The sequence below is a fragment of the Oncorhynchus masou genome, chromosome 13, assembly GCF_036934945.1.
Source record: "Oncorhynchus masou masou isolate Uvic2021 chromosome 13, UVic_Omas_1.1, whole genome shotgun sequence".
Taxonomy (NCBI): domain Eukaryota; kingdom Metazoa; phylum Chordata; class Actinopteri; order Salmoniformes; family Salmonidae; genus Oncorhynchus; species Oncorhynchus masou.
Window position 1 is genome coordinate 79,124,383 of NC_088224.1, and position 12,608 is coordinate 79,136,990.

General features: G+C 45.0%; 2 protein-coding genes and 1 pseudogene across 2 annotated transcripts; 1 reads left to right on the forward strand and 2 right to left on the reverse strand.

Moving 5' to 3' along the window:
• Positions 1-4,516, forward strand: part of LOC135553440 (period circadian protein homolog 1-like) — a 31,179-nt pseudogene extending 26,663 nt beyond the window's left edge.
• Positions 4,517-5,909: 1,393 nt separating this feature from the next.
• On the reverse strand, positions 5,910-7,707 carry LOC135551548 (transcription cofactor HES-6-like). Its single transcript, XM_064982755.1, has 4 exons — positions 7,380-7,707; positions 7,176-7,262; positions 6,955-7,030; positions 5,910-6,806 (listed from the first exon to the last, which is right to left on the reverse strand). The coding sequence occupies exons 1-4, from the start codon at positions 7,461-7,463 to the stop codon at positions 6,343-6,345; spliced, it is 711 nt and encodes a 236-aa protein (XP_064838827.1). The 5' UTR covers positions 7,464-7,707; the 3' UTR covers positions 5,910-6,342.
• A 2,869-nt stretch (positions 7,708-10,576) lies between these two features.
• her8.2 (hairy-related 8.2) lies at positions 10,577-12,403 on the reverse strand. Its single transcript, XM_064982757.1, has 4 exons — positions 12,283-12,403; positions 12,048-12,143; positions 11,853-11,931; positions 10,577-11,320 (listed from the first exon to the last, which is right to left on the reverse strand). Exons 1-4 carry the CDS (start codon positions 12,343-12,345, stop codon positions 10,938-10,940), a joined length of 621 nt encoding a protein of 206 aa, XP_064838829.1. The 5' UTR covers positions 12,346-12,403; the 3' UTR covers positions 10,577-10,937.
• Positions 12,404-12,608: the final 205 nt, after the last annotated feature.

A 12,608-nucleotide genomic window follows, 5' to 3' on the forward strand; every position in this document is an offset into this window, starting at 1 on the left:
ATTGACCTCTCCAGAGATTGCTGAGAGTCCCGACCCTCCACCGCTGCTAGTCAGTGTGGTATCCCCGCCCACCCAGGAGAAGGAGGCCTTTAAAAGGCTGAGGCTGACCAAGCAGATGTTGTCAGTGCACACACCAGGAGGAGGAAGCCTTTCTTACCCGCTGTAAGGAACTCCGCAACTCCAGAAACTTCCAGAAAGACTGCTCCACGTACCTGCACAGACCGAGAGGTCTGACCAGCACCCAGGGTAAGCAAAATGCATAGTTACATACACACAGCATTGTGGAAATTTGGCTTTGGGAACATCTGAGATAGACGATAAGATCCATCTCATAGATATTCTTGACTGACTGTGTTGTGTGTCTTCTCTCCTCAGAAGCCGCAGGAAGTGGGGACGTTGCTAAACAGAGCACGGGCAGGCACCGGGGCCTCCCCCGCTGCAGCCAAGATGGGCAGTCGAAATAAGAAATCCAAGAATCCCTGTGTGAAGTGTCCTGACTCCACTGTAAACCCCGCCATCCCCTGCAGGGCCTGAAATGGATGCCCTGGTCCCCATTTGAAGTCTCCCAGTTCCAGGCCTTCTCTGTGCCCTACCCTGCCATGTTGCCATGCTACCCCTGTCAGGCTACCCTGCTGCCCCTACCACCCCTGCCCAGATCACTCGCCCTGACCCAACTGTCTCCATTGGCTTTGGGGAGGGCCAGAGCAGCCAGGCTCCACCCACTGCTACACCATACCCTGCCCCTATCGTCACCCCCCTTGTGCCCAACTACCTATTCCTGCAGATGGGACAAATGGGACAACTGGGACAGATAGGACAGATTGGTCAAATTGCCGCAGCACCTTCCTTCTTTCCTGACCAGCCCGCCTGCAAGCCCCAACCCACCCACCTTTCCCAGGACAGATGGCCTACACAACCCAACAGGCCTTCCCGTGCCAGCCCCGTTTGTCCCCCAGGATTCCTACCCCACCAAAAGCCCCGGCCATGGATACCAGAGAGGGGGCAGTGTCCTGCTGCTCCATCCCTTCCTCCACTGGCCGGGAGCCGGCTGCGTCTCCCCCACTGTTTGAGTGTCGCTGCAGCTCTCCCCTGCAGCTCAACCTGCTGTAGCTAGAGGACAGCATGGCACCCCATAGTGGGGCTCCAGGTAGCAGTATAGCAGCAGAGAAGAGTCTGGCAGCTCAGCCTGAGGAGGACCCAACAGCAGGCGAGATACCTATTATAGAAGAGGAGAGGATGTGTTATAAATTAAAGCAATAAGGCCCGGGGGGCGTGTGGTATATGGCCAATATACCACGGCTAAGGGCAGCCACGTGGCGTGCCTGGAAACAGCCAATAGCCATAGTATATTGGTCGTTTATATTGCCTGCTCTGGTTCCGGATTCAACGGCAGGGGAACGAACGTCCAGCAGTGCCTCTGGCAGCATGAAACACAGCAGTCAGTAGAAACACAGCAGTCATCCATACCTCACCTTGCCCAACCAAACTGCAACACTGTGTCTCTCTCAAACTCTCAACCTCTCACGTTTAAATATTCCTCTTGTCTTTAGGGCGCAGTGACACTTGCAAGTACATTGGCAGTGTGGACTGTCTGGAGAATGACCCGAAGGTCAAGGCTAAGGCCATAAAGAGGGTGGAGGCTGAGTCCGAGGCTGGACAGAGCCAAGGACAGAGGGAGGGAGAACAATTCATTGAGTACGTCCTCCGGGAACCCCTCTGGCTGCTCATGGCTAACCCTGATGAGATCATCATGATGACCTATCAGATGCCCTCACGGTGAGTCATTGACAGGACCACCAACCAATAGCAGAATGGGGTCATTGTGAGGATGTTTTTCTAAGAAATGGTTCTTGATTGGTATTTTAATACTGTTCTTATTTGATCTTGCTGGAAGATGTTATCAAAGCCTGAAATTAAATTAATGTTTACTTGCTCTTTGCTTATAATTACCTCCTTTTTTGTTAGTAGCTTGTGACAAAACAATGTTTCACTATGTTGGTCATCAGACCTCAGTTCTACAAACAGAATAACTCCAAATTATACAGACAATTACTTCTACTGACCTAGACTAGTGCATGTTATCTTTAGAGTTTCCTGAAAATCCATGAGCCGACAATATTCTGTCGATGTGCCCTTGAGCAAGGCACTTAACCCTAATTGCTCATGTAGGTCGCTCTGGATAAGAGTGTCTGCTAAAAAAAAATACAAAATACAAAAAATGATGTAATTGGCTCTTAGCTAATTCAAAAACCCATGTTGGTAACATTATGAAGAATAGCTAAGTAGATGAGAAGCACAGTTGTTAATCATTTCTAACAGAGCTATCTCTCTGTGTGAACAGGGGCATCCAGAAGGTGTTGCGGGAGGACCAGCAGAGACTGAGACTGATGCAGAAGAGCCAGCCATTTCTCCTCTGTCCAGCGGAGGGAGCTAGTGAAGGAACAGCCCTGGGTGAGGATGGGGGTTCTGCCCAAGGCCATCAACATCAAGGTACGTCAAACATCTGGCTTCACACACACCTCTCACACACAAACAAATTTACCTCCCAATCAAACACACATGCACACGTACACACACACACAGATGTGCCTATGTCGTCACGTGGGTCAATACTGTACTAACCTACACGCATCCTTGAATTTTATCAGGAAGGTTGTACTGTGAAGACTCGGCCTCAGCCCTTATCGAGGAGGACTTTCCTGATATGGAGGAAGAGGAGGGGGACTCAGGAAAAAATGGTCTGCGTGTCAGAAAAGGCCAGGGCCGATTTGTCGTCCCAGTCCGCCCCTGGCAGTCAGACTTGAACAAAACAGGGAAATTCAGACACATACAGGGCATTCAGGAAGTATTCAGACCCCTTTACTTTTTCCACATTTTGTTACGTTACAGCCTAATTCTAAAATAGATTGAATTGGTTTTTTTGTGCCTGGCAAAATCAGTCTGCCTGGCAACCGGCCGTGATCGGGAGTCCCATATGGCGGCGCACAATTGGCCCAACGTTGTCCTGGTTAGGGTTTGGCCAGGGTAGGCCGTCATTTTAAATAAGAATTTGTTCTTAACTGACTTGCGTGGTTAAATAAATAAACAAATTAAAACTACCATACCCCTTTAAAGGGTACTTAAATATTTTGTCTTTCCCATCCATCCTCTGAATGGCACACACACTCGAGGCTTAAAAATCATTCTTTAACCTGTCTCCTCCCCTTTATCTACACTGATTGAAGTGGATTTAACAGGTGACATCAATAAGGGATCATAGCATTCACCTTGATTCACCTGGTCAGTCTATGTCATGGAAGGAGCAAGTGTTCTTAATGTTTTGGACACTCAGTGTATATTTGTCTCACTGTTACTTTGAGAAGCTGATATTTTAGCACAGTTCATTGCTATTTTGTAGGCGCTTTCCCCCTAGTGTTAATTAATCTGGACAGGTAAGGGTTTGTTTTGTTGTGATGGTGATCCATGGGGTTTTCACTCTATATTTTACTTGAATGTGGGCTATAATAACATTTTAAGGCTGGAACCTGATGAAGGCCAAAACTCAGATGGTAAGATTGTGTGACTATTGTTCAAAAGCAGCAGGCAATTTCGAATATCGACAGATCGGCTCCTCTGACTCAAACCAGTGTAGTCAATGGGAGGATTATCTGTTTATGAGTGTTGTGCGTGTGAAAACATCAAACAGATCAGGGAAAGCCATAATAAACTGTCAGAGTGGATGAAGGGTTAGGCTGAGGCGTTCTGTTGTTAGATCAGTGATTGCTTTTCAGAGTCAGACAGTTGATAGGAGAGACGCATCCAAGGATGGAATGGGAGTCCCAGGGGATCCGTATCAAAGCCATATGCTCTCATTCACGTTTGAAATCCTCATGCCAACTGACACCGGCCGCTAACCTTTAACCCCGGAATTCAAATTCACCGTCACGAACCCTCAGCTGATGCATTTGGATGCTGTGCAATTGTTATTTTGCCCTTGTCATTCACAGATCGCTAAAACTAATTTTGTAATGTCGTCAACATGTCATATGTCATTTTGGAAGAATGGTGATGTTGCGCCATTAGGATAATGATGGGAAACAGGCCCGGGGTCCCTGTTTTGATGCAACAGATTGCTTTATGCACATTTGAGACTATGGGTTTACCAAGCAACAGGCTTTGGGAAACTAATGGGGAAAATGGCTCATGATACATTACAAATGTCTATGAATTGGTATTATAATAAGCTGTCTATATAATAGTTTTGTTATAGCCTAAGTTCTTTGTTTTGTCATTCTTTCGGCCCACACCTATTTAAAAATGTAATTTGACAGGTGCAAAGGTGAACCAAAGATATAGGCTACTGTGTCTGTCAGTATCTTTCAACTCCCCGACTTTGTCGCCGTTCTGTCAAATGGTAGCCTGCCGATCCAAAGCTTTGATCAGTGTATCCTCCTCTGCTTCCATGCCCGCTGTTCACACCTCTTCGTGGCACAGGTGTGAGAACAGCTTCAAGCCCCCTGCCGCTGCTCAACGCTAATCCGACTTGTCAGCCATTCCTTCATCATAAGCTGACAACAGTCTGTAAATCTATTAATGTGGAATTGACAAGATATTAACATCCGTAATGAATGTATTTTTCAGTAAACGTTTTTCTTTTATGTAAGAAATGCCAAAAGTGCTCGTTGTTGCAAAATCACCCAGCCATCCATCAATGGTTTTTCCAGTGCTGTTATCTTCTTTATTGGTGGCACTCATTAGTGCCCAGTCGGTTTATTGTACTTGTGATTGAAACTTGTCTGTCTAAGCAAATCGGTGAGCAAAAGATGTTGAACTTGTGTTCATATTCCACGGTGAGCTATGCATGATAGCCTAGTCTATCTAGCCCATAGGCAGGCCTGTCATGTTCCTATCCGTAGTCGATATGCAGGTAACCCGATTGCGGTTTCATGGTCAACGGGCCAAGTAGGCTAATGGCTTTGGAATGCTGCTCACAATTATTATGGTTTAGCGTTAATATTCAATAGGAGGCATTGGAAATGGAAGCGCGCAGCACTTTGTAGGCTACTTTGGGCACACGTTATTTCAAGTCAAGATTTGGGTATATGGTGATTAGAATCGTACAGCAATGTGCCTTTTAAAATTATGTCAAGTAACTGTAGTGGTGGTGCCGGTTAAAACAACCGACCGTGGACAGGATCTAACGTTGCTCTGTAGAATATAGCAACCATTGTACCTGACGTGTTACCAGTGACACTTGGTGTGGCAGGGACATCAGAGGTGCGACTTTAACCAGGTATTGGCGTTGCTTTCCACTGCACTAGCGGAACCTTTCATGTGCGCACAGGACGCGAAGCGCGCCTTTGTACTCTAGGAGAGGACGCCTGGGGGGAGAGGACGCCTATGGGGGAGAGATTTAGAAATTGAACGTGGCTGAACTGGACGCGACACAGACCTTATAATTTATTCGACTGAAATGAGATGATTATAGAATCGCTCGCTCATGTTTTATTACAGGCCTATCACAAATGTATCTTTCAATATTGACTTCTGCATTATTTATGGACTGTTTCCATGTGCTTTAAAAAAAATAATGAATGAATAAAATGCCTCGAACACAGGATTTTGATTATGGGAGTGTGGCACTGGCCTCTTCATAGGCTTATAATTTTGTTTCACTGCGTTTTTAGCAATTGGATAATAACCTGACTAGCAAGAGTCCTGTAAGTGTTGTTAGTTTATGTTTCAGGCTGCAGTTCCTCTTAATTGCTTTAATGTTTGTCAATTGGGCGATTCAATTACCATGTGATATTAGGTATTCTACCAATTGTTTAAAATGTTGTGCAAACAGACGTCAAGTCATTCTAGCCTGAAATTCTGTCGTTCTGTAAAATGGTGTAAACAAAAACAAGCACAGATTATACACGAAGATAGTCATTTTCATTAAATTATTTTATTAATCACATTGACATTTTTTGGGACAAAACATTCTACACATTGTTACAGCGTCAAGTGGCTGGGGGGAAATATAAGCGTTTCTCTTGAAGGTTAAATGGCGAAAAAACTATAGGCTACACGCCCAATGGCCTTTTTTCTTCACTGGAAAAAAAAACGATTTATAGCCTATTTAAGTCATTGCCGAAGCATTTCGGTTTCTAAAAGAGCTTTTTTATTATGCAAATCCTCTATACATAATGAGATATTTACAAAAACAAATATGAGCAGTTCTCAATTGCGTAATAGCAGGAAGTGAATATCCGGCGATATGCGCTTTCCAGGTAACAGACGATGTCACAGCCTGGGGCCAGGTAGACTCCAAACTATTCTATTAAATCCCAAAGGCAGACAGTTGACCAGTACGGGCCACTACCAGGGCCTCCACATTGATTTGGAGTAGGTGATGGTGGGCATGTTCTGGGCTTCTTGGTTCTCCAGTGCATCGGTAGCGCGCTGGTTGTGCTCGCTGTCTGTCTCGTACAGGTCAGAGCACAGGTCCTCACTGGAGGTGTTGGAGGCGGCGGGGGAGAGGGCCGAGGAAGAGCCGCTGGCTATACTTCTGCATCCGGGTGAGGCTAGGGCCACGCTCACTGCCTCGCCGGCTGGCCAAGTGCTGCCGTTGTTGCTGGAAGTGTCCGATATTATATCCATAACCATGTCTTGGAAGTGGTCCTCGTTCAAGGGCATACACTCCAGCAGGTGGTTCAGTAGCTCGGCCGCCACCGTCGCGTCTATCCCGGGACAGTTGGACACAAACATATGGACCTCATGCATGCACTGGATGTAGCCTGCTGCAAACCTCTCGCTGGCCTCCCGGTTCATGATGTCAGTCTCTGAGGAAGAAATTAAATTAGAACTCCTGAAATTCAATTGCACTCCCACAGTGGGCGTTATATGTTAAACCGCACCTGATATGGGCCTAAATGCACTTTGATGAGTGGAGGAAAGGGTCAATGGTCTGTACCATTGCTCACTGCTTACCTTGGGGACGATCTTTGAGAATGTGCTCCACTTTTTTCACTGTCATCTCCAGAACCTCCGCATTCTCCACCTTTGACTGAAGCCGAGGGGAGACGAAGTGAAAAATATTAGATTTAATTCGCTTCTATTGTATGAACGGTATTATTGCAGAGGCTACGCTCAAGCCAATAAGTGCAGCCGCGCCAGGTGAGTCTATAGCGGGGTAGGTGCGCCAAACTCACGTCGGTGTCAGCGAGCAAGGTCCGAAGCTCCTGCAAACTCTCATTGATACGAGCACGCCTCTTCTTCTCCACCAAAGGTTTTCTAGCCTGTAACAATGACACATAGGCCAGTTAGTACGTTGTACCAATGTAATAACTGCATTACTAGGGTGGGCTACTCTATAGAATGGGATCAGCGATACAACAACCACAGATGCCCCTTACCTTTCTATCCCCTTTATTAATCCCGTAGTAGTCATCCTCATCCATGCCAAATCCGTTCTTGATGTGCAGAGCCGAGGGGGCCATGTTGGTTTTGAGCCCGAGCCGTGCAGTCAGTCTGAGATCCCAGTTTGTATTCCACTGCTATTTTCCCGATCCGTGAAAGAGAGCAGCTGGCAAACGGACCCGGTAAGAGAGAATTTATACACGACAGGCGAGACGCCCTATGATTATTGTACAATCTTCGCGAGACGTACTGCTGGCACTATAGAACTGTTGTAGGTATTTATAAGGACTCATTTGCATATGAATGTGTGGTTTGTCTGCACTAGCCAGGGGACAACAGAGCACACACCGCGAGAGCCAATCAGAGTCCTCTCCTTTGTCTTCCGCCAGCCCTTTCTGCGCGGTGAGAATCAGTAGTGGTCACAAGTAATCTTTTGGGTTGCGTATCCGGTGACAGTGTTTTTTGTTGTTATTGATCAACCGTAGGCTATTCACTTAGGCTACTGTTTAAGAAATAATGACAATTTTGGAGAGAAAAAAAGTAGCCTACAAGTGCATTGCATGGTAATAACAACGTATGTAACTTATAACATGTTTATTAGACAGCTATTGGCATCTTCCATCTTGTCATCTGTTTGTGTCTTCCATAACTGCACATTATAGGCTACATTCTGTGAAAGGAAATGGGATGGGGTGGAGGCTGCTATCACAAATTATCTACCAATTCAGTGGGTCATCAAAGCTCCAATGTGTCCAATGTATTTCACTAGGTAGGCCAATAGGACTATTTATGGCATAACACAGAGAGATATTATGCAGATGTGTCAAAAAATAATAATAATGACATTTTAGTGGCGTGGAGTATTTGTAATATATTTTTCATTACTAATCCTGACAATCTGCTGATTATCTCAAGACTCGGTCATGTTTCTCTCTTTATTTTCTTGCCCTACCCAGTACCATTTTTCCTATGTCTCTGTGCAAGGCTCAGAAGATTTCCCCAGTGCGGGTTCTCCGATGTAACGCGATGCCTTCAGTTGGCAGCTGCTGGCGGAGGCCCCTTGGCCTAAACTGAATCAGACTGGGAATTAAAGGCCCTTCCCCAAAGAAAGCGACAGGTGTTAGCCTGCCTCTCATTTGTTCTCTCACTTCTTTGGTGACTTCTGGTTTGGGTGCAACTGCACTCTCAGATGCCCCATTCCCTTAAAACGCACAGAAGAAATAAATACTAAATAGACCCTAGTTTTAAATGTTCATCTTTAGAGTTCATGCATGTTTGTATTTGCTCACCCCTTACAGTTAACAAAATAACTACAGGCTTATTTTCAAGAACATTTAGCTTATTATGGTTGAGTTTACAGAGGCAGCCCAATTCTGATCTTTTGCACCATTATTGGTAAAAGAGCTGATCTGGTTGGCCAAAAGACGTACGAGTGTAAACAGATCAGAATTGGGCTGCCAATGTAAAAACAGCCTATGTTATGTCGAGAAATGGACTTATATCCATTAGCCAAATGTCGTTGTGGGTGTGTGCACTATTCTTTTATGCACAATTGTCTATTTGTTTACGTCTGATAGAAGTGTTCAACCTTCTGGTCTCGTTGCATGTATTGTGTATGTATACAGCGCATTGTCATGCAAATTACCAATACACAATAGCGCATTTGTGTCTATCTAAACCAGCACCACAATGTGTCATGTCACTAAATTCTCCAGGTAAACAACATGATACCATTAGGAGTGAGTTTTATGCACAAGATTTTCGCTACAGCAATTAGGCATCAGTAAAATATCTACAACCTAAATGAAGGCCGTGTCCAGAGGCTTTGAAGTGGAGGAGTTTGGCACCTCGCCACCCCACGCTCCGCTCCAGATCTCCTCTTAATGGTCTGGACTGGGGAGAGAGCAGCTGTCTCGGTCCGCTTTTGTTCGAGAACCCGCAGAGGGACCGGGCGCCCCTCTCCATCTTCTCTCCCTTCTCTGCCACCACCCGGCGGTTTCATCAGCTCTGTGGCCAATTATTATGGGTTTATAGTCAGGAGGAGATAGGCCATTTACTATAGCAATGTTTTCAATTTTTGAATTCAATAATTTAAAAAATGTCTGTGAATATAAGGTTCATTTGTCAGGTTTTTTAAAATTCACAATTGAATGAGTGGCGCAGCGGTCTAAGGCACTGTATCTCAGTGCAAGAGGCGTCACTGCAGTACCTGGTTCGAATCTAGGATCAATTCTGATCTTTTTCACTAATTGGTCTTCTGACCAATCAGATCACCTCTGAAAAAGATCTGACGTGATTGTTCAGAAGAGCAATTAGCGAAAAAAAGTTCAAAATTGGGCTGCATGTGTAAACACTAGAAACCACCGACCTAATTTCCTCACCACATACAGGTAACTGCCAAAATAAAGGAAACACCAACATAGTGTCTTATTAGGGCGATGGGCCAACACGGGCGGCCAGAACAGATTCAATGTGCCTTGACATAGATTATACAAGTGTTTGGAACTCTATTGGAGGCATGCAACACCATTATTCCTAGATAAATTACGTAAATTTGTGTTTTGTTGATGGTGGTAGTCTCGGGTGCTGCTCCAGAATCTCCCATAAATTGGGTTGAGCTCTGGTGACTGACACACACACGTTAAACCTGCTATGCTCCTTTGAGACCCCTTCTTCAAAGTCACTGAGATCTCTTCTTGCCATGGTAGCCAAAATAATAGGCAACTGGACATTTTTATACATGACCCTAAGCATGATGGGATGTTAATTGCGTAATTAACTCAGGAACCACACCTGTGTGGAAACACCTGCTTTCAATATACTTTGTATCCCTCATTTTACTCAAGGCTTTCCTTCATTTTGGAAGTTCTGTCCTACTGGACTAGGTAATTTATTTAATATTACTGAAACCATTTGCTTATATTCCTTCACATTGCAAGCAAGAGTATAATATGAAATATTGTACCGTTTTTAATTGTTTATAAATGCACAATAATACTGTAGCAGCTGTAAGCCTCAGCATCATTCATATCTTTTAACATGGGTTTATCTCATCATGTTGATAGGATCAAAACATATTTCTATATAAGAGAGAAAGTGTGTGTGTTTTTGTGCGTGTGCACGAGCACAGGTGTGTACAAATAAAATTGATAACATCTACAGAAATTCCATACACATTTTTATTAATATTGGTTAGTAATATAAAACAAAGGGAGGAGTACAAAAGCTATTTGTGACTACAGCTAAGAACCTACATGTTTTATCTTATTATTCAATAAATAAAGATGTTAATACAATAAATACAAGAAAAAGATGAATAAGAGCCTTCTACAATGCAGGCTACGGAAAGTCGACTTCGGAGAGGAAGTACTGAGAGGTCTGTTTATATACCACACCTAGATATATACCACACCTAGATATATACCACACCTAGATCAGAAACACAACCGCCCCACAATCCAAAACAATGTCTTCTGAGTAGCATATCTATAAGATACATAACAGAGGAGGGTCTAACATGGGGATCCAGAACACACCCAGAGGGACGGTTTAGTTTACCAGGGCCTCCACATCTCCAGCATGCCCAGGTGGGGACTCCCAGGCAGGAGCAGGGGCTTGTCCTGGGGCCCCACCACATGGCACAGTGGCCCCTCCATCTGGCCCTGCCTCCCAGACCTGGGGTCCCCTCTGATGGGTGTAGTGGGGGCTCCTGGCCCCTGGCTGGGTGGGGGGGCGTCGGGCCTGAGGTTGGGGTTGGCCTGAGAGGGGTGCTCTTCGCTTGAGCGGGGCAGGGATTTGAGTAGGTGGTTGAGCAGGCGGGAGCCCAATGTTTTGTCCATCCACTCGCAGCTGAGCAGCATGTTGTGGACCTCGTGCATGCACTGGATGTAGCCTGTGCTGTACTTCTGCTGTGCTTCCAGGCCTAAGGTGGGGTCTGCTGTGGAGGGGAGGAGACACTGGGTCAAACATGGGTCACAGCACAATCTGTTGGTGGCAGGATGTATTGCACCCAGACTGGCCTATTAACCAAAATACATTTGTATAATGCATTTCTTAATCCTGAAAGGGGAGCACATTTTAGTTTTTTCCTTAACACTACACACCTTATTCCACTAATCAAATGTTTAAATGATGAGTTGATTAGTGGAATCCCTTTGGGTCCTCATGACCAGGATTAAGAATCACTTGACTAATCAATTGTTTTATGTTGAAACAAAGAGATTAAATATGGAGAAAACCACAATTAAATCATACAACTATGAGTACTAATACTCAAAACGTATTATTCTTATTTGGCACCATGGGACTGTTATTCAATAACTGATGAAAATACTCCCACCAGTCTCCGTAACTACTTTCTAACGTGCCGATTAGGCCCCCAACTGCTTACATAGATTATTGCACACAGGCACAACTTTGAAAACTCACTTGTATGTTTCTTCCGTCAAGTCACTTTATTGGACACTTACCACTGAATTTATGTGTCTGAACATTCTGCAGATGTTTCACTGTCATCTCTAGAATGTCCGCCTTTTCAAGTTTCGATTGCTGTTAGGGAAAATGGAAAGTTTGTGTCAAGAAATAACTTACATTGCGTCTTTCACACTCCATATAATTGAGCATTTATAACAATTAAAATACAGTGTGTATATAGGCCAACTCACGTCAAGACTGAACGCCCCGACGACCGTTTCTTTCAGCTGATCCAAGCAGTTATTAATCCTCTCCCGTCTTTTCCTCTCAATGAGCGGTTTGCGCAACTAGAGATGGAAAGCGATAGGTTAATGGCGACCAGATACAGACACAAACTGGACCAGATGATCACTAAGCGTGAGCATCTCCGAAGAAAGTCACATGTTGATGTTTAAGTTTATCTATCGACGGGGACGAAGGCAATACCTTTCTCTCCTCCTTGGCACTCGAGTGTCTCCCCATGTTGTGCGCCATGGCGCTGGTTGTCATCTCTCCTTTACGCTCGGTATAGTTGTATATGGAGTATAGCTCTCCTTTCCCGGCTGAGTCTAGGATATGTCTGTAAGGCCCTCCGCGCGGCGCACCCCTCTTATTTATAGGGAATAATTACCATGTGAATGATCGAGCTCTTTGGCTGAGGTATTTTCCCACACACGGTGTCGCTCCCATCAGTCAGGGATGACAGGTCACTGCCTCTTTTCAATAGCCGAGGTACCAGCCCTGCAAAAAAATACAAGCGACAGATGTCCAGC